The following is a 22970-nucleotide window of genomic DNA, read 5'->3' on the forward strand; positions in this document are numbered from 1 at the left end:
TATGAAATTGCCCTCGAAGTTTGTGTGTGTGTGTGTGTGTGTGTGTGTGTATGTGTGTGTGTGTGTGTGTGTTTGCTTTTATATGCATCCACTCATGGTATATGACTGCCTGTATTGCATGTAGAAGCATAGTGGAGCATAGGCCTATAAAGGTGGATCAGAGTATCCTCATCATGGAGAACTTTGAATTGCCAGGGAGAATTATTGAAATTGTATTCCTATACATGTCAGTATGAAATTGCATTGCTCTAGAGTTATAGTCATGATGTCATGATTGAAGAGATTAATCTGGTGACACTGTGTAGGATGGATTGAAAGAATCCGAATTTAGAAACAGGGAGATTTAACTAGAGGACCTGTTATTGCCGAGAAATGAAGTCACAAGGCTCTAAACCAGTTTGGGCAATGTAGTTAAAAAGGAAAAGGACAGATGTGGATTATTAATGTTTTTAGTGTCCTTAATTTATTTATACACTAAAGCTTTTATCTGTCCTGTAAGTTGTTTTCCTAGAATTCTCACCGTAAAAAACGAGTAAAAAATATTACTAATTTAAAAAAATCCTTTATGTTTAGGTGCTCCAAATACTGCAGAATTAAGGATTTGTCGTGTAAACAAGAACTGTGGAAGTGTCAGAGGAGGAGATGAAATATTTCTACTATGTGATAAAGTTCAGAAAGGTATTTATTTATTTGTTTCATTGAATTTAGAATATACAGATCTTCCTGGGCTTACAGTGAGGTTACACCATGATAAACTCACTGTAAATTGAAAATAATCTTAAATTGAAAATGCGTTAATACCCCTAACCTGCCAAACATCATAGCTTAGCCTAGCCTACCTTAAACATGCCCATAACACTTACATTAACGTGCAGTTGGGCAAAATGACCTAACACAAAGCCTATTTATAATAAAGTATTGAATATCTCGTGTAATTTATTGAAAACTGTACTGAAAGTGAAAAACAGAACAGTTGTATCAGTTGTTGACCCTCCTGATCAGGTGGCTGACGTGGCTTGCTGCCACTGCCCAGCATCTTCAGAGTATTGTACTGCATATTGCTAGCCCAGAAAAGATCAAAATCTGAAGTACACTTTCTACTGAATGCATATTGCTTTCACGCCATCATAAAGTCAAGATGTTGTTAAGTTGAACCATTGTAAGTTGGGGACCATTTTATTTCGTATTTATTTAGAGAGAGAAAGAGCACGTGTGGGCAAGCAGCGGAGGGGTAGAGAGAGAATCCCAAGCAGGCCCTGCGCTGTCAGCACAGAGCCCATCACAAACCATGAGATCATGACCTAAGCTCAATTGACTGAGCCACCCATGCGCCCCCAATCTGTACTTTAGATTAATAGATGGATTTTGTTTTCCCATTGCTATTTCTTTGCTTTTGTATTCACTAGATGACATAGAAGTTCGGTTTGTGTTGAACGATTGGGAAGCAAAAGGTATCTTTTCACAAGCTGATGTACACCGTCAAGTAGCCATTGTTTTTAAGACTCCACCATATTGCAGAGCTATAACAGAACCAGTAACAGTAAAAATGCAGCTGCGGAGACCTTCTGACCAGGAAGTTAGTGAATCCATGGATTTTAGATATCTGCCAGATGAAAAAGGTAGGATTTCTTGGTGGTAAAGTTTTATACATTTCTTTCATTTTTTTTTTTTAACGTTTACTTATTTTTAAGTAAAATAAGAGAGCACAAGCATGTGGGTGCGAGTGAGGAAGGGGCAGAGAGAGGGGGACAGAGAGGATCCAAAGCCGGCTCCACGCTGACAGCACAGAGTTCAAAGCTGGGCTCAAACTCACAAACTGTGAGAGCATGACCTGAGCTGAAATCGGATGCTTAACCAAATGAGCTACCCAGTCACCCCAATATATATTTCTTAAAGTTAGTTCTCCTAATAACATTTTCTTATTAGATACATTTGAATACAGTAGTGTTTATTCATGATTTACATTTTATTTCCTGAAAGTTTTCAGCTGATTTTTTACCAATTGATCTTTATGCTCTTTTGCATCTCTTTCTTTAGAAAGGAATCTGGAATAGTTTCAAAGTATCCGAACTGTTCATCAAAATTTATTTTATATTTGAGGTTCTGTTTTTGTCCTTATCATGCCCTTTTTATAGATGGAAAACTTGCCACTCAGAAACTGGTCTTCATTTTGGTTTGGTCCTTAATCTGCCCTTATTGTGTTAGTTGACATTGTTGACTTATAGGTGTTATAAGAAAACAAGATGAGTATTATACCTTTTACTGCTGACTTGGGACACATACTGCAATACTTACTAAATCCATATTATATATATATTTTTAAAGCATTTTCTGTATGGGAATAAAACACCTATTTAGTTGTTGAAGGAGAAGCAGCACAATCCTATGATGATTCACATACTTTCCTGCTTTCTTTTTAACCAGATACTTATGGCAATAAAGCAAAGAAACAAAAAACAACTCTACTTTTCCAGAAACTGTGGCAAGATTGTGGTAAGAGTATTTTGGATTGATTTGTATTTAAATAGATTTGGGGGTTTTTACTTTATCCCATTTTCCAAATTTTAACTGATGTTATTTTTAAAATTGCGTTTAATAATGAAAAAACTTTATCACAACAGTTAATTTTCCTGAAAGACCTAGACCTGGTCTAGGATCAACTGGAGAAGGACGATTCATCAAAAAAGGTATTTCATCCCCTGTAGACTATTCCTTAAATGGTCAAAAGATCAGTGCTTTGCACAGTATATTGGAATTCCATTCTTAAGAATGAAAACTGCTTCTTTGCTATTTTCCATTCCCACAAATTATTTCATGCTTTGGATATTAAATGAATTGATCTCCATTTAAAGTCCTGTTGGAAACTATGATTATGTTTTTGGGATTCATTGTTTGAGTAATTACATTTGTTCATATGGTGGTAATTTTACTTAATTATGGTGTGTCATGGAAGAAGTGGTTTGGATCTGGCGGGTCACTTATCTTTAAAGTTTTACTGGGACACAGCCACGCTCATTTGATGACATATTGTCTGTGGCTGCTTTTTTTGCATTACAGTGGCAGAACTGAGTAGTTCCAACAGAGGCTGTATGGCCCACAGAGGCTAAAATATTTGGCTCTGTGAAAAATACAGAAAAAAAGTTGTGAACCTCTGGTTGAGATCATTCAACCAGGGTTATTTAATTAGAAGTCTTTCGTTCCCCTTAACATTCTTAAATGAGTGCTTTTTCCTGGTTGAGTATGTATAAGCAGTCATATACTATATAAATAGATACAGAATCCTTAATTTCTTTCTGACTGGGAATTATATGGTACTTTAGAGTTCTAGCTTAATAGATCTTAGCAAGTTATGTGGATTTTTCAATCATCCCTAATGAGCATTTCCTCCATCCCTCCATTTTCTCCTAAAAATAGTGAATTTGAAATGGTTTTGGCTAGTTAGATTCCCATTACCTGAAATTCTGATTTTTTTTTAATGCTTTATTTTTTAAAGTAATCTCTACGCCCAATGTTGGGGCTCGAACTCACAACGCCAAGATCAAGAGTCACATGCTCTATTGACTGAGCCAGCCCGGGACCCCTGAAATTCTGGGATTTATTTTTCACTTTTCAAAAATACCTTTCTAGGGCCTCAGAAGCTAGATTTTCATATTTAACTGGAGTGAAGTTAACTATGCCCAAATAACTTACAAAATTAAAGGTATTTGTAAAACAGTGTTTCAGAATGCAGCTTTAGACTCATGTCTAAAGTGCAATTTACTATTTTTATCTAAACTGTTACATCAGTGTCCTTGAAAGTTTTCTTTATTAGTGTGTTTATGCTATTTTAATTTAGAGATATTTTTTATACTTTTATTTCAGTTTTGTAAAAATGTATTTTCCTCCCCACAGAATCCAACTTTTCTCATGGTGCAGTTTTGACAGATATGTCCAGGACCTCAGGCATTTCAAGCCAAGCAGACTCCTACTATTCCTCGTCTGTGTCCATCTCGAGTGCGTTGTCACATCATACTCCAGCCATACCTGCAATGGTATCTCAGCCTTCAAGCTGGTCTTCAGGGGCCCACCCCACCTCACGCTCAGTCAACACAAATCCACTGAGTAGTTTTTCAACGGGGACACTTTCCTCTAATTCACAAGGTGTCTCACCATATCTGGAAATACCTCTTGTGAGTGATTTGAATGCCTCTAATGCTTGCATTTATAACAATGCTAATGACATAGGCAGAATGGAAGCATCATCCATGTCATCAGCTGATTTATATGGTATTTCTGATGCCAACATGCTACCGAATTGCCCTGTGAATATGAATGACAGCATGAGGGAGTCTGATAATCCAAGACTTGTGAGCATGAATCTTGAAAACCCCTCATGTAATTCAGTGTTAGACCCGAGAGACTTGAGACAGCTCCATCAGATGTCCTCTTCCAGTCTGTCAGCAGGCGCCAGTTCCAGTACTACGGCTTTTGTTGCACAGTCCGAGGCATTTGAGGGATCTGATTTCAATTGTACAGATAACAGTATGATGAATGAGTCGGGGCCATCAAACGGTACTAATCCAAACAGTCATGGCTTTGTTCATAGTCAGTATTCAGGTATTGGCACTATGCAGAATGAGCAATTGAGCGACTCATTCGCGTTTGAATATTTTTAAGGTAACTTGTGTGATTTAAATGGTTACTCAAGATTTAAATCCTTTGACATGTTTGTAACCATTTTTATGTTACCTATATAGATACAGTATTTTATATTTCTCTGAGACTATAACATAGGGTTTTGTTTTGTTTTGTTTTTTATTTAAAAGATGACAGTTCAAAACTTCTTTATCAGAGAGAAGTATAAAACTTTGGGGATGTAGGGCCTTCCTCTAACAGGCGATCTTGGCTCTGGAGCTCCTTGTTTAGCTGGCAGAGAATTTGTCAGGATATAATGAAAGATGAATCTTCAGTGCTGAAGCTACAGCTTGAAAGAGAGGGATGAAATCATTTCCTAACCTCAGGAAGAGGAGGAAAAATTCCAGCATTTACAGAAGACTTTTGCTTCAAAGAGTAGATAAATCTACACAGACTGAACTTCTAGGCTAGGATGCCCTATAGAGTCTGACATCCAATGAAGGTTTATTAAACTAGCACATACTTCAGCTTAGGCTAAATCATTATTTGACATAAGTGTATAAAGTACATGTTAAATATTGAATAAAACCAATTTTCCTGTTAACCCCCACCCCCCCACCCCCACACACACAACTTTGGGTATATTGAATATAAAGCTAGAAAGTACCATAAAAGGACAATTCTGAAATGGAAATTTAAAAGGGCCTTACTGTTTCTTCTTTTGAAACATGTGACCTGATGCTGTGTGCAGTGCGAATTCTGTCTTTAGAGTCCTATCCCATTTCCCCATGACAGAATGAGAAGGTGAGAGAGAACAAGGCTCTAGTTTTTCCAAATATACTTTTTTATACTTCTTTTATATTGTATTAATGTATTCTTAGGTAAATGAATTAACTGATATTTGCTTTTAAGCAAATTTAAGGTGAAACCTGTAATGACTATGTCATTGGAAAAATGAATTACTTATTATTTTTGAGACCCATGGGCCAAGGTGACCCCTAAGGGGTTTTCTGGAGTTTCTTAGATTTTTTTTTTTTTTAGAGAGAGAGTGAGTATGAGCTGGGGGAAGGGGCAGAAGGAAAGAGAATCTTAAGCAGGCTCCACACTCCTTGTGGAGCCCAGTGCAGGGGTTGATCCCATGACCCTGGGATCATGACCTAAGCTGAAACCAAGAGTGGGATGCTTAACCAGCTAAGCCACCCAGGTGCCCCTGAGTTTCTTAAATTTATATGTAAATCAAAAGTCTTTAAAAATTTAACTTGGACAGAAGGGAGTTGAAGTGAGCTTTCAAGGCAGGGGAAGTTCTCTACATTTCGGTCTTAAATCCCTACCTTTAGAATTGCTTGTGATTTTAGCTTTACATCCATGTCTTTAAGGTGAAGAAGTTTCCTTAGACTTCTCTTCTTTCTTGTTTCCTGACTCACTGTGATCTCATCCAATTTCGTGCCCTCTTCCTAAATTTTACCCTTAGACCTATCCCCTGACCTCCAGACTTGGAGCTTACATTATGCATGCAAAACTGATTATTTGACATCTCTGCTCAGAACCTAATTAAAGCTCAGACTCGACATAACTAAAACTGAGTTCTTGATCTTCCCTCCCAAATTTGCTTCTCCTTCAGTCTTCCCCAACTTAGTAATAGTAATGCCATGCTCCTAAAGTTGCTCAGGTCCAAAACCATGGAGTCATCCTTCATTTTTTATCTCCCTAATCCAATCCGTCAGCAAATCTGGTAGGCCCTGCCTTCAGAATATATCCAAAGTTCACCACCTCTTTTGACCTCTACTATCAACTTCCTATTCTAAGCCACTATCGTATCATCTCCTGCCTATAGCCTCCAAAAACGCTCCTACATCCTTGTGCCCCTACTGTCTATTCTCCCAAAAGTAGCCAGAATAATTATTTTTAAAAGAAGTCAAATTGTCAGTCATCTGCTCAAACCATCCAGTGGCCCCCTACTCCCACACAGAGTAAAGACCAAAGTCCTTAAAATTAGCAGGCCCACACTCCCTCTCCTGTCTCATCTCTTACCGTTTTCTTTTCCTCATTCAGCTCCAGGCATTTGGAGCCTCCCTTCAAAAACACCACTTATACTCATCCCTCAGACTCTTTGTGTTTGGTGTTTTCTCTGCCTTGCCTGTCTCTCTCAGATACATGCGTGGTTCACTTCTTAACATCCTTCGGAGTCACTCAGCTGTTGCTGATCAAGGCCTTACTCAACCCTCTACACATGAGCACTCCATGCCCCCTCTCCCTTATATTGGTCTATGGTACTTATCAGGATCTGACTTTACTAAGCATTTGTTTATTGAATCCCCAGTTTGTGGAATAGTGTCTGCCTCCTATTAAGCACCGAGTTATTTCAAAGTACTACTACTAGAACTTTCAAAGTGTGGTACTAATAGAATGTTCAAAGTATTATAGAACTTTGTTTTTTGAAAGACCAGCTCTAATTATTAGATGCTTAGGATTTTTTATAATTCTGTTTAATGTGACATGGGGTTTATGTCTGAATCATGTACCTTCAGGTCAAGGATTAATACTGGTAATCCAAATTGTTTGAAAGCAGAGCAATCCCAGTGGCAAAATGATGGTAGAATTTAGGCAGTAATAGTAGTTGTGATGGAATTGTCATGATGCTAAGTAAATAGCTTGTCAAAGACTTAGTCTCTTTTACAACCAGAATCTCCCATAAATATTGAGCATGTTCCGAGCTAGAAACAGTGTGTCATTTCACTTACGTAGTGTCCAAGCAAACCAATAAAGTTTATTGGAACAATCAAAATGGGAAATGTGTGGATGTCATGTAAATAAAAATTCCGAGTTGAATGATCCTGGGAAATGATACGGCGAGCAAGATAAATCTTGACTTGAGGTCTGGATAGTTTAGGAAGCAGAAGAAAAAGAGTAAACACAAGTACCATTAATATTTCTCAGAAATTTGATTTCAAATCAAAACATTTGTTATGTAACTTTAAAAACCGTAAGCATATAGCATGCTTTAGAAGTACTTAACCAGTAAGTAAGGAAAACTTGGAAGGTATAATTCCTTTTTTATTCAAAATATGAACCCAGGATATCTCCAGATAGTGGTTCATAGGTGCTGAGTTTTGTTTTTTTTTTTTTAAAGAGAATCCTATAATTTTATATTAATTAGCACTGGCAAGCTTAAACACAGACAGAATATCTAAGTGGATTTTCATTAAATAAGCAATTGACTTGTTTCGCAGTTTTGGATTTTTTTCTGTGTAAGCCGCATTAAGATACTGCAACATCTGTGTTTAGAGTATTTCCAATGGATTTCTCATTTTTCAGGTGCTATTTACTGATTGTAGAATTTATTTTATAATTTAAAAAGAATTTGGCAGCCAGCTTCTCCTTGATCTCTAAACGTATTTATGCTCTCACACGTAGTTTCCAAGGAAAAGGTGCCCTTCTGCCTTTCTAAATGAACTCTACTTGTACCTTGGACTGTCCTATCTCTCCCGTCTTGTTTTTGTGTCCTCATATCACCATTTAGTGCCGGTTTTCTTTGTATAAATGTGGTAAATGTCTTCTCTAGTCTAAAAAGAAAGAAAACAAAAATCTTTCCTACCAACTTCATGCCCTTTCCTTCACATCTGGGCTTGGGAAATGCTTTCAGCCTCCCATTTCCTCAGCTCCCATTCTTTGGCTTACTGTTTCATAATATTCTGGGGAGAGGGCCAGAGTCACTGTCCTTGTCAAATCTAGTGTCTTTTTGTCAGTCCTCACTCTGCCTGACCTATTCATAACCTTCTTCCCTATTGGCCACTCCCTCCTTGGATGCTCCTCCCAGGCTTCTGTGGTAGATGAGATTCTCCGAGGCTGACATTTTTTCCAGTCTCATCCCCAGCCCTCATTTGGTGCTATTTTTCCCCTCGGTGGCCTCATCAATGCCCACGATTTCAGCTTTCTCTCATGCTGCCCACACTTACCTTTATAAACTGGCTCCCCCTTTGGATTCTCTACTTTCATTAATGGGATTGCCATTTACCCTGCCACCCAGAATAGTTAATAGGAACTTCAAAGTCACATTTTATTCCTTTTCTCCCTCCCTCACACTCATACTTAGTCATCTGGTCTTTTTAATTCTGCCTCATAAAAATGACTTGCATTTTTCCCTCCTTCCTTCCTAGTGCTTTCTTAGTATAGGTCTTCATTTCTTTTCCCCAACAAGAATCTTCTGTATACTGTGGTTAACAATAATACCACATTCTCCTTAAGCCCTATTATGTAGCTGGCATTCCTTGAAAAATCTCTCAGGCTGCCAGGCCTCCATGCCTTTAACATACTCACTTGTCCTTTTTTTTTTTTTTTTTTTTAAATATAAAAATCTGTATTTATTATAGTTAGCATAAAACATTTTTTGCATCAATTATTGTTGTAATTTAGGCTGAATAACTCCAGCTATTTGGCTACTGTACCGAAGTCCTCTTTTGAACCTACAACGAAGAGCCTGTGATAGTTATGGAAAGCGTTACCGTAGCAACCTATATTGATGTCACAAGCTCAGTCTTCTGACTTCATTGCATAATGTAGTAGCAACTGGGTTTGCAGCAGAAACACCCTGCTAAAGAAAAGTACCTTGGTTCACAGCAAAGAGGACAAAGGAAAACAGCAAGGTATAGGGAGTTGAAAGAAAGGAATTATTAATGCCTTGTAGTAGGTAACTAGCTCACAAAAATGAAGAGGACACTTTGAAATTAAAAAGCATATAGGGGCACCTGGGTGGCTCAGTCACCCGGGTGGAACCTGGGTGGCTCAGCGGACCCAGTGGCATCCGGCTCAGGTCATATCATGGGTTTGGGGGTTTGAACCTTGTGTCAGTCTCCACACTGACTGTCCAGAGCCTGCTTGGAGTACTCTCTCTCTGCCCCTCCACCGTGTGGGTGCTCTCAAAATAAACAAACTTTTTTTGAAAAAGCATATAGAGTTTTTTATTTTTTGAAATAGTAATGGGTAAAGGATATGATTGATGTCCTAATCTTAATTTTAATAAAAATGTGGAGAACTCTTACATCAATATGTCATATTATATAGCTAGATCTATTTAAGCATGTTTTTGTATGTCTCAGTGAAAGATTATATCTGTTAATGAATATTATGCTTCTTACACTGGGTACATTAAATCATCAGTGTTTATTTTACCATGCAAATATTCATCCTCATTAGAATACAAATAAGTGACATGGCTTTGCTCATTTAAAATAAAATAAAAATTTGCAATGATATCCTTTTTTAGACAGGCCTGATCTTTCCATTGGAGCCTAAAGCCTGTTCATTATGTCAGTTGGTCTAGATTTCTATCATACAGTGAATTTCCGAATTGAGATTTTGGAATTTGAAAAGGCATTTACACTAATAAACTTCCTCACCAGAAACTAAGCAACACAGATCCTTTAAGACTGGGCTTGTCCTCCGTGAAGCTGAGTCCTCCCCCAGTTGAGACACAGCTCGGTGCGTGCGCCTGTCGCCGAGATCCTCTCAGTCAAGTACAGTCCTTAAAGGTTTGTCTCATTTGGCTTTTGGACTCTCACTTGGCACCATCTGTGGCATCGTTGGTGCTGAATAAATGGTAGCTATTCATTAAAGAGGGAAGGATAAAACTGACAGAGGATTATAAAATGTGGACAAGGATATGATTTTTAAGGGGAAAGGTTACTTAAGCTGGTAGGAAAAGCAGTGATGCCAAGATTACCCAGCTTGTGAAATACTTTACTGTCTGCTTCCTATACTGTCAACTGTATTAGGTAGAAACTTTAATAGTTATTAGGATTGTTTCACATCTCTGACCTTGCTCCTTTTCTCTGCTGTATGTGGCAGTTTTAATCTTCTAGGCGTTTCTTCAACACCGTACCCTTGCACAGACACTCCAGTATTAATGTAATAAATCACATAGCACATTTTTAAAAGTTTATTTATTTATTTGGTGGGGGGGGGGGGGGGCAGGGAGAGAGGGAGACAGAATCCCAGGCAGGCTCTGCGCTCAAACTCATGAACCGTGAGATAGTGACCTGAGGCAAAATCAGGAGTCAGATGCTTAACCGACTGAGCCACCCAGGCGCCCCTTTTTTCCCTCACAGAGCACATTTTTGTTATGTCTAATGTGCAAAGCACAGTGTTAGGTGCTAGAAATGAAACAGGTGATGGAGATAAATCTCCTGCTCTCACAGATGTCAGTCTTTTTCTTTTAAGAGGTAAAATACTCTGCAAAGTACAGAAAGTGGACTAGTTTTAAGTGTACAGCTTGATGAATTTTTACGTATGTAAACAATCATTTCCAGTATCCCAGAAGTTTCCTCCATGCCCTTTCCAATGTACCTATATCTCAAAACCACTATTCTTATTTCTGTCATCAGAACCTACTATTATAATGGCCTTTTAAATTGGTAACTGGGTTCCTCTAAAAGCTGGGTTGTCAGTTTTAAACCTAATGTTTCAGAAAAAAATTTGTCCATGTTAAGAGACTTGGAATTGGTGATCTAGGCTGCCCGGTAGTGCCCAATAACTTGTTATATAATAGGGGATTAAAGAAATTGCCACGTGATGTTAAATAGCGTGGGAAAATGGAAGGAGTAGGGATTTTTTTTGTCGGAACATCTAGGTGTGAATTTTCAGCTCTGCAACTTACAGGTTATGCAATATTTAACAAATCATGCCTTCTGTGGGCCTCTCTCCAGATATAAAATGCAGATAATACCTTCTTTACCTACCTCACAAGATGTGTTGTATTAAATAAAATAATGCACAAGAAACTAGTGCTAATGAAATATTAATAAACCAACATCTATGTGTATCCTGTGGCCCTGAGTAATCTCTAAATCCAGACATTCCTTCTAATATATGCAGAGAACTATGGAGTAGATTACTTAGTAGGAACTCTGAGATGGGTTTCTCTTTAGAGTGACCATCTGTTGTGCCCAGATCTGGAGGCTGTTTATTTGGCCTTACTTTTAACAGAACCATTTTCTACCATATTCTGTTATATAGCAAACCTAAGATCATTTCCAGTTTATTTGGCCTTACTTTTAACAGAACCATTTTCTACCATATTCTGTTATATAGCAAACCTAAGATCATTTCCAGTTCTGAAATTCTAGGATCCTTAATTTATTTGCCAAAGTTGATTATGAGTTGGGAGTTGTAGCACTATCTTCCTACAAGGGAGCCTCATCATAGCTAACGAAGTTGCCACTGAAAGATTTCTGATCGTTTCCCCCCCCCCCCAGGGGTTGAGTATGAAAAGGGCAAAATTAGGATGCTTTTCGTAGCACACAGAATAAAAAATTTCATGCTATTTAACATAAGCCCAGGAGTGGGCAGCTAATGAGAGCGAAATGTATGGTCTGTGTCTGATCTTATGCCTTTGTCTAAGATTTAGTCAAATTGCTATTTTAACTAATACATCTTAGCAGAATTTAAAGCACAGACTTAAAATCATTGGATAAGATTGAATCTCAAAAGTAATTGTAATTTTTTCATGATACAAAAGTATAGGTTAAGAAAAAACCTTTATGTCCCCACTACTGTCACTAATAAATAAAACACAGATAAAAATTTTAAACATTCATTTCTCCTAAAGATTTTCTAAATATGTTTCATTTCGAAATGTCTATAGCTTTAGGAAAAAATACCACCTGCTAGTAATTATCTATTTAGAGGGGGTAGAATTTATCATTTGTCACTTACCACTCGTTTCCACTTCAGTTTACGATTGGACTTTCAAAAATTTAAAGAATCTTAAATGTTTAAAGAATTGAAAGAACTTAAAATTTTTCCTTAGTTATGTGTGAACAGTAATTATAATTAGTAAATAATGGTGCTTCAGTAAATCGAGTTTTCAGGGATATCAGCAGAGTAAATAAAATGTGTTTTTGATAAAAGTAAACATCTTGGCTGTTTTTCTTATTACATAATCAAAACAGTGTAGCTTTGCATAAAATGTAGTAATAGAGAAGATGGGAGTATTTGGGGATCTACTTATGGAATTTAGTCTCAGGAGACTTCATTGGGAACATGGTACAGTCTAGACAAACCCTTTATATGTCTTATGTTTTAAAAGAATGTATTAAAGGGGCACCTGGGTGGCTCAGTAGGTTGAGCATCTGACTCTTGATTTTGGTTCTGGGAATGATCCCAGCACCATGGGATCGAGCCCCACGTCAAGCTCCATGTTGAGCATGGAGCCTACCTAAGATTCTCTTTCCCTCTGCCCCTCCCCTGCTTGTGCTCTTTTTCTTTCTCAAAAAAATAATAAAATGACTTTAAAAGAATGTACTTAAAAATGGTGTTAACTAATGAATTACCCTTCTTAGGGGCTCTAATAAATTTGAAGGCACTGTAAAAAGTGGTTTTTGTTAAGTTCTCAGGTATTCAATTATTTATGTTAAATGTCACATCAAGATGTAATCATTTGTAAGATGTCAAGATGCTTTTTGTTGTACAGAATATTTTATTACCTTTGTAATATCTTTGTATACAGTGATTTTTTTTTCGTGGTAATAAATGGAAAAAACTCAAAGACTTAAAATTTTGTTGTCGTTTGACTTAAACTATTGATGAGATTTTGTTATTTATAGCATCCTCCTTGGGAAAGGTAGTTTGGTTGCTTAGAAACATTAGGCATTTTTATGGAAAGCTATAGCTGAATATACCTGCATATGTAACTGTTCTGTGAAATGATAATTTTTGTAGAGTACTAAAATGCATTTTTAAAAGATTTTCATTTTCTGCCTTCCTGACTTATTTCCTGCCTCTCTCCCTTCCTGTATAATTCAGGACAAAAGTCATTCACTTATTGTGAGCAAGGTACAGGTAAGTACTTTGCCACAGGAGGCAAAGGTGGTGCCCCAGTGTGGGACTGCTGGGTGGAGCTGAAGGAGAACATTTGAGGGTGGTAGAGAGGGGACTTTCTGGGATCTGGAATAAGAAATAGGAGATTGGTTATTTAGGAGGGGGACTGATCTATCAAGTAAATAAATAAGGCTAATGGGAGCCAGATTTCTGTCAGAGAAAGGTATTACAAATATGAAAAGGGAGAAAGCTAGAATAAGGTTGGAATTGGAAGTACTGGTATACAACTCCCAATTTTCAATATGTGTAAAGTAATGTGTTTGTGCGTGTATGCATTTGCATTCGTAAGTAACAAATTATAACCCGTCAAATAAAACAGGAAGCCACAAATCCACAAGAAGGGAAACTTCTGCCTTTCAGTGGAATGGTAACCAAGAAATGTAAAAGGAACGGTGGAATTAGAAAATCAGTATTTGACAAATCTTCAGCAAATGCTTAAATTAATAGATGAAAGTGTGATGATCTCCTTATAAGATACTAATTAAAGGGAAAAAAGAGTAACTATAAAAGTGGAGGAGCCTGGCAGACACTACCTTCATTAAGTGATTAAAATCCAGTCGTCAGCAACTGCACAAATCAAAATTGTATAATACCTGATAAGATGCAAGAAGATAGTATCTCCTATGGTACTCTTGCGAGGAAGGTACAACCTGAGTCTAATAAGGAAACATCAAGCAAACCCAGATGTAGGAGCAATCTACAAAATAACTGACCTGAAATCTTCAAAAATATTAAAGTAATGAAAGTCAAGGAAAGACAAACTTTTCAGATTAGTGGAGATTAAAGGAACGGAAGTTATATGCAAAGCATGATCCCTTGCCCGTGAAAGTCACCGTTGGGACAACTGGTGAGACTTAAGTGGGGTCTGTGGATTACGCAGTCGTAATATCTATGTGAACTTCTGAGTTGATGGTTCTGTTGTGGCGAAGAAGAATTTCCTTGTTTGTAGAAATTACACACTAAAGTATTCAGGGTGATGAAGCATCACTGGCTCAATGGTTTAGGGGGAAAAGGTTCTTTGTACTTTTCTTGCAACTTTCCTGTAAATTTGAAATTATTTCAAAATGAAAATAAATGAATATCATAAAAGCAGTATTTTTTTTTTCTCCATAATAAAAAAAGCAGCACCTAGGGGGCTCAGTCACTTAAGCATTTGACTCCTGATTTCTGCTCAGGTCATGATCTCACAGTTTGTGAGTTTGAGCCCCATGTCAGGCTCTGTGCTAACAGTTCAGAGCCTGCTTGGGATTCTCTCTCTCCCTCTCTCTCTGCCCCTCCCGTATGACTTTCTCTCTCTCAAAATAAAAAAAAAAAAAAAAAAAAAGGAGGGGGGTACCATTTCAGAAAATCCAAAAAGCTTGTGTCAAAGCTCATTCTCTTTACATGGGCTTAATAATCAAGGATAAAGATCCAAAAGAAAAGATCAGCCTAAGTAAAATGTTTTTCTCTTTGGAAATGGAAATTTAACTTCCAAGTTTCTTTCATATAACTTGTTAATGTCACCAGTTATCTTACTTGGGATATTTTTTTTTTTCTTTTTTTCTTTTCCAGGTATTCAGAGTTGTTTTTCCTAAACTAAATCACAGACTATATTTGGAACAAAGAAATACTAAGAAGTACAATAGGCCCTTTCTTTAAGTGTTATTAAAGACTTAATTTAAACAAAGCTATGAGGGGAGATCACAAAACTAAAAATAATTTTATATGGGCAAAAGTGAAACTGTAGCACTCATTACTTAATATTCCCAGCTCTGCATAACACAAAGACCTAACGTTAACTTTTAACAACCTGTGTCTCATAATATATGAACATATGGAATAAATAAAGTATGAACAGCTAATGTCTTTGCTTAAAACTTTGCATGTCAGGAATAGGAATTTAAGAAATAGAAATCTGTTAAGGAAGTTCTTAATTTTTCCAGTTTAGAGATTCCACTAAATTCAAGGCTGAGCCACAAGAAACATGCAAAAGACTATCTCCCAAATTATTTAAATCTTTTGTGGCAAAACTTCCCCAGAAATGGAGAAACACACAAAATTTCTTACCTGTTTATCAGAAGTTTATTTCCATTATCCCTTTCTCACTTTCTGGCATTGAAAATAGTGAAAAAAGTTTTTGCTAGTATTCACATACGGAACTTCATGTCAATTAGATAATTTGCCTGATTTCTAAAATGAATAATACATCTTGGTATCTATGAAGTAGGTTTAATGAAGAGATGGAAAACAATAATCCAATACCATCCAAGTCACATGTGTTTTAAAATAAGCTCAGATAGTTGAATCAGGGTGACAAATTATACTTAAATCTCAAATTTTAATGATATTGCTGAAACATTCCTCTTAATGACCCATCCATTTTCTTTAGGTTTGGCTTATTTCCTGTTCTCTCTTCATAGTACCAACTTACTAACAAATGGTCATCATATGAGATCATATGAAATACACTTGGGCTATTTTTTTGGTAAGCTCCTTGATTTGGCATCTGAATTCTAAAAGTCAATTCTCATGGTTAGTGCATTTAAATGACATTCTCAGGTGCCTCCTTTACACAGTGGGTGCTCAATAACAAGGTTTATTAAGAAAGGACCTTAAAGACCAGGACACTTCAGTTTTAGCCCCTCCTAAGGAAGTAACTAACAATTTTAGACAAATCATTTAACTTCCATTCTTTGGTTTTCATATTTATAAAATGGAAATGATGAAATCCTATCCACTTGATGCAAATGTGGGAAATTGGATAATATATTGAAGCACTCTGGAATATATCAGATTGTTTAGCAATCTTAATTTTTCAAAATCTTATCCCTGGGGTTGAAATTACTGAAGGCACTTGTGTCTCCTTATTTAAAAGATTTATGGAAGTCTCTTACCAGGGTACACCTCAATTCCTAAGTTTCACTTTCCCTCCCCAGGAAAGGTATTGATTTTTTTAGGTTGTCAAAATAGTAACTTGAAGCCATTAAGATTTGTGACAGATTATACCAAAGAGTACTTCTGTTGACAACGGCTTGCTTGAAGTTTACCGGGAAAAATATCAATGATGTCAGATTTACATTTGATATCTTAGGATATTATAGGATACTGTCCTGTGTATAAATCTAGATCTTTTGTCAAGATCATTTAACAAATTTAGAACATGATTTTGAAGGTGGTATGTCTTGTGCAGGGAAATTGTTCTGAAAGAAATTCTAGCTTCTCAGATTATCAGAATGCATCCTGTTTGTGTACTTCTCTAAATGGAATAATTAAGAGAATGTTTCCATTATTCATAGTTTGGCTTGTGGGGGTTGGAGAGGGAACAAGAAAAATCATAAGATATCCTTAGAACATTTAACACAAAATATACACATATATAGATCCTGAGATGTTACAACAAATGTTAAAATATATAGATCAACATGATCCAAATGGTTTCCAAGACACTGTTATGGTGAGTAAACAGCCATCATACAGTATATGCTGAACGGATGTCCACATCGTGCCACGAAAACCCTACTCTGTGTTTCCAAGTTTGAAAGCTAGTCATCCAGAGCAGGGGGCCAGTCAACATCTACAGACTAGAAGGAAGAAAACAAGACATTAAAACATTACTGTTCCAGTAAGCATTTGCTGATAATGCTTCTAAACTTAATAGTTTTAATATAACACAACAGAAGAAACTGCATTTGAAGAACAGTCATTAAATACCACAGTTCAACACTCTAAAATCCACATGAGGCCTTGAGATTCTTGGGCCCAAGGTCTGTTTCTGAATTCATAGAGTATTTGGTTATCAGCCAGTTATTAATTGTACCTTTGAACAGTAAGAGACTAGAGTACCTCTAAATTTTCTAAATGTTATTTATGGGTAAAGTAGCAAACAAACTCAGGGAGCAAGACCAACTTTCCCTCGGAAGTCTCAGCAACTTTTACTCTTCAGATCATTTTCATTTTCCCATCTTGCATTTAACAAATACTCAAGCAGTTTATACACTTATAGTGTTATTTGTAACCTAGCAACCAAATGAAAAATAAATGAATATGAAAGAGCGCCTGGAACTAGAAAAGAATAAATGATCATTGAGTATCATTTCAGAAGTTTTGTTTCTTGAAAAATCAAATTTATCTATCTCTACTCACCTGGTTTGGCTCTTCTAGAACAAAACCTTTAAGTCATAGTGAAATTACAGTAGCAGACAATTTTTTCTCCACATAAGCAATCACTTCCTAGGCTTTACAAGTATGAAATTGCACCTTGTAATTTACAAGTATGAATTGCACCTTGTAAGAGGGCCTAATTTGAGAGAAAAGTTTAAAAAAATCCACTGTACCCATGTCTTGTTTTGTTTTGTTTTTGAGACTTAAATTTTAAAACCCAGTATGATTTACTAGACATGATTTTTTAAATTAATCTACAAGTTACTACCAGAATCAGGAAAATTGGGTGTGTGTGTGTATGTGTGTGTGTATTTTTTAGAAATCCCAAGATATTTTGGTTCTGTTTCAGAACACAGCCATGTACTTAACACCCATATATAAGTTCATGGGTTGTCTCTCATGCCTGAAAACTAAATATTTCATACCATGATCTTGTATGTGTTGAACGCAGGAGAGGTTTCAAAAGCTCCCTAGGTGATTCCAATGGACAAACAGGGATGAGGAACATTGGCCCGTGACTCTGATATTCCTAAACTGTTCTAAGAACTGAAATCAAGGAAGGTGAATGCAGTTGAGATTTTCTTCAACTAAAGGTTGTCTTCCTCAAAATAAGTCTCATGAGAAGGCTCCCTGCAACCTTGAAGGTGCTGTCACTGGCTATACTGCAGGAGCTGTATAAAATCTAATCTGAAAGCTCTGAAGAAAACTGCCAGTAAGGTATTAATGCTCCAGTGATCATGTGATTACCATAGATGTTTTCACAGTAGGCAGTTATACCCACTTCTTTTTATAACATCAATCCCAGGTGCAAAATGCTAGCCTCCTAAAATTGTTTTTGTTGGGGGGTGGGTTGGGAGAGGGACCCCCTTCCTCAACAGGTATTTGTCAGAGACACAACTTGTGACTCAATACCTACCGATGCTCAAATGAGAAAAAATACTTATGGAGAATTTCCTGAAAGACCTATTCATGCCACTCTTCTAAATACTTAAGAATTTAACCTTGTTTCAATTCAGACTATTAGAGCAGAGAATTTGTACCACATCATAGAGGTCCCTTACAGAACTGCTTTTATAAATAACCGTTGGCTTATCTCATTTTCTATCCCTGTCCTGAATGTATGTTTCTGAGCAATCTGAAACTCCTGAAACAAAACAGGTATGGGAATTAACTCTCTAGAGTCCAAAGGACATATGAAGGGCTCTTAAGCATCATTTCCTCACTCCGTTTAAGGGTTTAAGATCTCATGCCACATGTAAAGCAACTTGGTTAGCAAATTAGCTATATATTTGCAAAAATCACAAATGAGACCTTGTATTTTTTAAAAAGATAAAAATTCCAAAGAGTCCCTCCCTGCAATACAATGCTACTGTGAGATTTTGACTATTTTCAAATACCTATTACGGTGAATAGAGATAGGTACCTGTTTGGCTTAATGCGCCACCCCCCCCCCCAAAAAAAAGCAGAACTTTGTTGAATTCAATGTACAAACAGGCATTTCCACAATAAAATGGTTTACCTCAACATCCAGCTCAAGAATGTCTGCAGTCATATTCATTAGAGAGCCAATGTTCGGCTTGGTTCTCCCAAAGTCTCCATGTACAAACTCTTTAATGTAGCTGGGATTTGTTTAAGGAAACAATGGAGATAGCTATGCAGCACCAACTGTTTGGTGAGATTTGATAGGTAAAAGGGAAAGGACAGACAAAAGCAGAAATGTTACAAGGGTAAGGTTATTTCCGAGCTGTGACCAGTGATGTGTGTCTTAGAAAATAAGCTCTGGGGGGCGCCTGGGTGGCTCAGTCGGTTGAGCGTCCAGCTTCGGCTCAGATCATGATCCCACAGTTTGTGGGTTCGAGTCCCGTGTCGGGCTATGTGCTGACAGCTTGGAGCCCGGAGCCCGGAGCCTGCTTCCAATTCTGTGTCTCCCTCTCACTCTGCCCCTCCCCTGCTCGCACTCTGTCTCTGTCTCTCAAAAATAAATAAATGTTAAAAAAAAAAAAATTAAAGAAGAAAAGAAGCTCTGGCAACTGGTTCCCACCAGCCTGGAAGCCAACAGCAGGACTCAGCACTAAAAGTCATGACTTTCTTTTTTTCTTTAGTTCACCTCCAAGTGCCAAAGTTTAGCTATGGAATTTTTTTTTTTAAGTTTTGTTTGTTTGTTTGTTTCAAGTAATCTCTACACTCAGTGTAGAGCTTGAACCCACAAACCCAAGATCAAGAGTCACACGCTTCATTGACTGAGCGGGCCAGGCGACCCTGGATGTACATTTTTTTTTAAGTTTATTTATTTATTTTGAGAGAGAGTGTGTGTGCATGCATATGCACACGAGCAGGGTAAGGGACAAAGAGAGAGGAGAAAGAGAATCCCAAGCAGGCTCTGTGCTGTCAATGCGAGCCCCAGGCAGGGCCTGAACTCACAAACTGTGAGATCATGACCTGAGCCAAAATCAAGAGTTGGACGCTTAACCAACTGAACCACCCAGGGGCCCATGGATATGGATTTTTTTAAGTTAACTGTAGTTCAATACTAAGTAAAACAAAACCTTAGCTATTTTTTCTCTGCCACAAATTCCATTTTGTCATCTTTTTGGCCTCATTTTTCAATAATGTCAGCTGGCATCTGCCAAATGATAAGTTTCCACAGGGTCACACACAGAGTAACCTCAATGATGGCTTTCCTGGTAATGTGACCCAGTGACACAATAGGAGTAGGATGGGAGGGACAATAAGAATATTAATTTAGTCTTGAGAAAGGTCCTTCAGAAGGATTATCAAAGGACCTAAGTTCTTGTTTGCAACTCTTGCATGGTTAACAAGAGAATTAGGTTAATTCTTCTTTTAAAGGGGCAATTTTGTGTTTCCCTCATAGGTCTTCGAATTTTGAAGTCAATGGTTAATCCTAGAATTACTTATTAAGATTATATTAATATTCCTTACACAGGACTCTACTACAGGCTTGAAAATATTTATCTGAAAGATATAATTTTGCTAGCATTCAGTAAAACTCATTTAGCGTTATGTTGTGTTCTATAAACCAGCACTTAGTATAAAAACTTGATATAATTTGAATAGGAAAAGTAAGTTTATTCTTAGATGATAAAACACTTCCACCATTAACATGCTGATATGATGTCCTCACTTTCTGAAAGTTTATTCACTCTACTTTCACCAAATGTTTTGACTCAAGGATAAGACATATAATTATCTAGTAACTGCCTTCTTTACTAAATGCATAATTACACAACAGTTATAATTCTTTTTCTCTCACTTTCTTTAGAGAATGCTACTTCTGAGGAGCAATGATGAGGGGACATGACCAAAAAGCCCCAGAATAACCAACTGGAAGGGCCAGAATGTTCTTATTCATATCCAGAAGGATGAGGTATAAGTCAAATGAACTAGTTCAGTGTACTGGGCAATGTATGTGAAAAATCCACATACTTCTGTGTATAACCACATGGTATCTAAAGCTTTACCAAGTAGTCTTTCTTGGCTAATCCCTTAAATTCAGGTACATGGCTAGTCCTAAAAACGTTTTAGTAAGATTGAAAAGATACTTGTTTCTTCAAAAGACCACTGCATTTCACCTGAGCACACTACACCTAAACTGGAATTAGGTAAAAAAAGTGGGAACAACAACAACAAAAAAGAAGTGATTTCTTTGACATTCCATTTACAGTAGGCAAATGTGCTCCAAACAACAGAATTACAAAGGTCTGCCTGCTGTCTTCTCAACAGATCAATCCCTCGATCTAAACCAAAAGTTGAAAAGATTTTAAGAGTAAATAACATACATCTATTTCACCTTTGCAAATTCTGGTTGCTTCTGGGATGTCAAAGGGCGGGGTGAGGGAGGAGGTTGGTGGGGAAAGAGAGACAGACTAATTACAGCAATATGGTGACAATGCTAGTTGGTGATTAAAATAACTTTTTTTTTTTGTTGCCTTCGATCCATAAGTAGATCATTAGTTTTATTATAGTTAAGTATTTTATCACTTCATACTATTGGATCACTAAATAATATAAAAACAGGAAACAAACACACAAATATTAGGAGCACTTTTGAAAAGTAAACTAGAGCTAGGACTAAGGCAACTGCCAGATGTATTTTAACCAGCAGCTCAGGGTTAATACAAAACCATACAAGGCAGAGCCCAATATGAAGAAGTGATCATTTGTGGACTGTTCTCTTGTTTTGGGCCAGGGGGCAAATAAAGTGTAGATCAGTATGTAAAGTAGGGCCACTCCCATCTACTATCAGTGTTTAATAATCTGGGGCAAGCGCTCCAAATACTGAAAGGACCCAAATGTCGTTATGAAAATGCGACTTGCAAAATGTTATGAAGACACAAATCAATAAATGAATCAATCAGAACTGTTTCCTGAGTCCTTACTATGCAGTGGGCATTGTGTGAGACACTGTGACTATTTTAAGGTTCACATTCTATTGGCTGCTGACTCATGGTTTAAAAAGTCATTTTGAAAAATACAAATTAAATGGGACCCCCCCCCCCACACACACACCCCCAAAAACAGAATTTTTCTCCAACCTAATCCTTACCCTAATTGTTCCTAGATCAAGTTGAACCTATCTTCTGGGGCAGCGTGAACTCTTCCACTAAGGTTCCGCTTAGATTACTGCTGGGCGGAAGGCGAAAGGATACGTGCCAGCTTGAGTCTTCAGGTAGAGGTGGAAGTGATGTTCATCCACATAACGCGTCTCCATGGAGTGAATGATGCGAGTTCTCACAGCCAAGGGCCTCCGATGCAGGACTCGGAGGGGTGTTTTCTGGTCAATCTTTAAGTCCTAGAGGAGGATATGTTACACAACCATGGAGTCAGCTTTGCTCCCAGGGCACCCGGGGAAGCCCATCTCAGTGTCTCCTTTGTCATCCATGGCTCACCACAGAGGTCTTCTTTGGTGGACCCCATCTATCACTGTCAGGGTAGATACTGGTACTATAATAAATTGTACCTCCAAAGGTTCAGGCTCTATGGAACTTCTCATAATCTAGTCCGTAGTTACTCATTTTCTGGGCCTCCCTATGCTATTAAAAAAGGATTTGGATGGGGCACCTGGGTGGTTCAGTCAGTTAAGCCTCCAACTCTTGATTTCTGCTTTTGGTCATGATCTCACAGTTGGTGGGATCTAGACCCACGCTGGGCTCTGTGTTTGACAGCTCGGAGCTGGCTGAGAATTCTCTCTCTCTTTCTCTCTCTTTCTGCCCCTCCCCTGCTTGTGTGCACTTGTGCTCTGTCTCTCAAAAATAAACGAATAAACATTTTTTTTGAAAAGGCTTTGAAGTAAATGATCCCCAAGGTCTCATTTACTCTAATAT

General features: G+C 37.4%; 2 protein-coding genes and 1 long non-coding RNA gene across 5 annotated transcripts in view; 1 reads left to right on the plus strand and 2 right to left on the minus strand.

Moving 5' to 3' along the window:
* The window catches only part of REL (REL proto-oncogene, NF-kB subunit), a 35572-nt gene extending 29925 nt beyond the window's left edge, over positions 1–5647 (plus strand). The window contains exons 6-10 of the mRNA XM_019429809.2: positions 574–678; positions 1407–1619; positions 2425–2493; positions 2622–2687; positions 3892–5647. Of these exons, the coding sequence (XP_019285354.1) occupies positions 574–678; positions 1407–1619; positions 2425–2493; positions 2622–2687; positions 3892–4655 (1217 nt within the window). The 3' untranslated portion in view covers positions 4656–5647. The remainder of the gene's footprint in view (positions 1–573; positions 679–1406; positions 1620–2424; positions 2494–2621; positions 2688–3891) is intronic.
* Positions 5648–10569: 4922 nt separating this feature from the next.
* Positions 10570–14766, minus strand: LOC128773523 (uncharacterized). The gene is made up of 2 exons (XR_008417859.1): positions 11706–14766; positions 10570–11630 (listed from the first exon to the last, which is right to left on the minus strand). It is a non-coding gene; the product is annotated as an uncharacterized LOC128773523 (long non-coding RNA).
* Positions 14767–15680: 914 nt separating this feature from the next.
* PUS10 (pseudouridine synthase 10) overlaps positions 15681–22970 on the minus strand; it is a 71363-nt gene continuing 64073 nt past the window's right edge. For 2 of the 3 annotated variants that reach the window (XM_019429985.2, XM_019429930.2), the window contains exons 16-18: positions 22296–22438; positions 19148–19247; positions 15681–17048 (exon numbers count right to left, since the gene is read on the minus strand). In XM_019429985.2, coding sequence (XP_019285530.2) covers positions 17010–17048; positions 19148–19247; positions 22296–22438 — 282 coding nt within the window. In that variant the 3' untranslated portion in view covers positions 15681–17009. Of the gene's footprint in view, positions 17049–19147; positions 19294–22192; positions 22439–22970 lie in introns of those variants that run through there. The other variant, XR_008417860.1, reaches the window with a different exon arrangement.

Source organism: Panthera pardus, unplaced genomic scaffold (assembly GCF_024362965.1).
Source record: "Panthera pardus isolate Hobbes unplaced genomic scaffold, ASM2436296v1 HiC_scaffold_25, whole genome shotgun sequence".
NCBI classification, from domain to species: domain Eukaryota; kingdom Metazoa; phylum Chordata; class Mammalia; order Carnivora; family Felidae; genus Panthera; species Panthera pardus.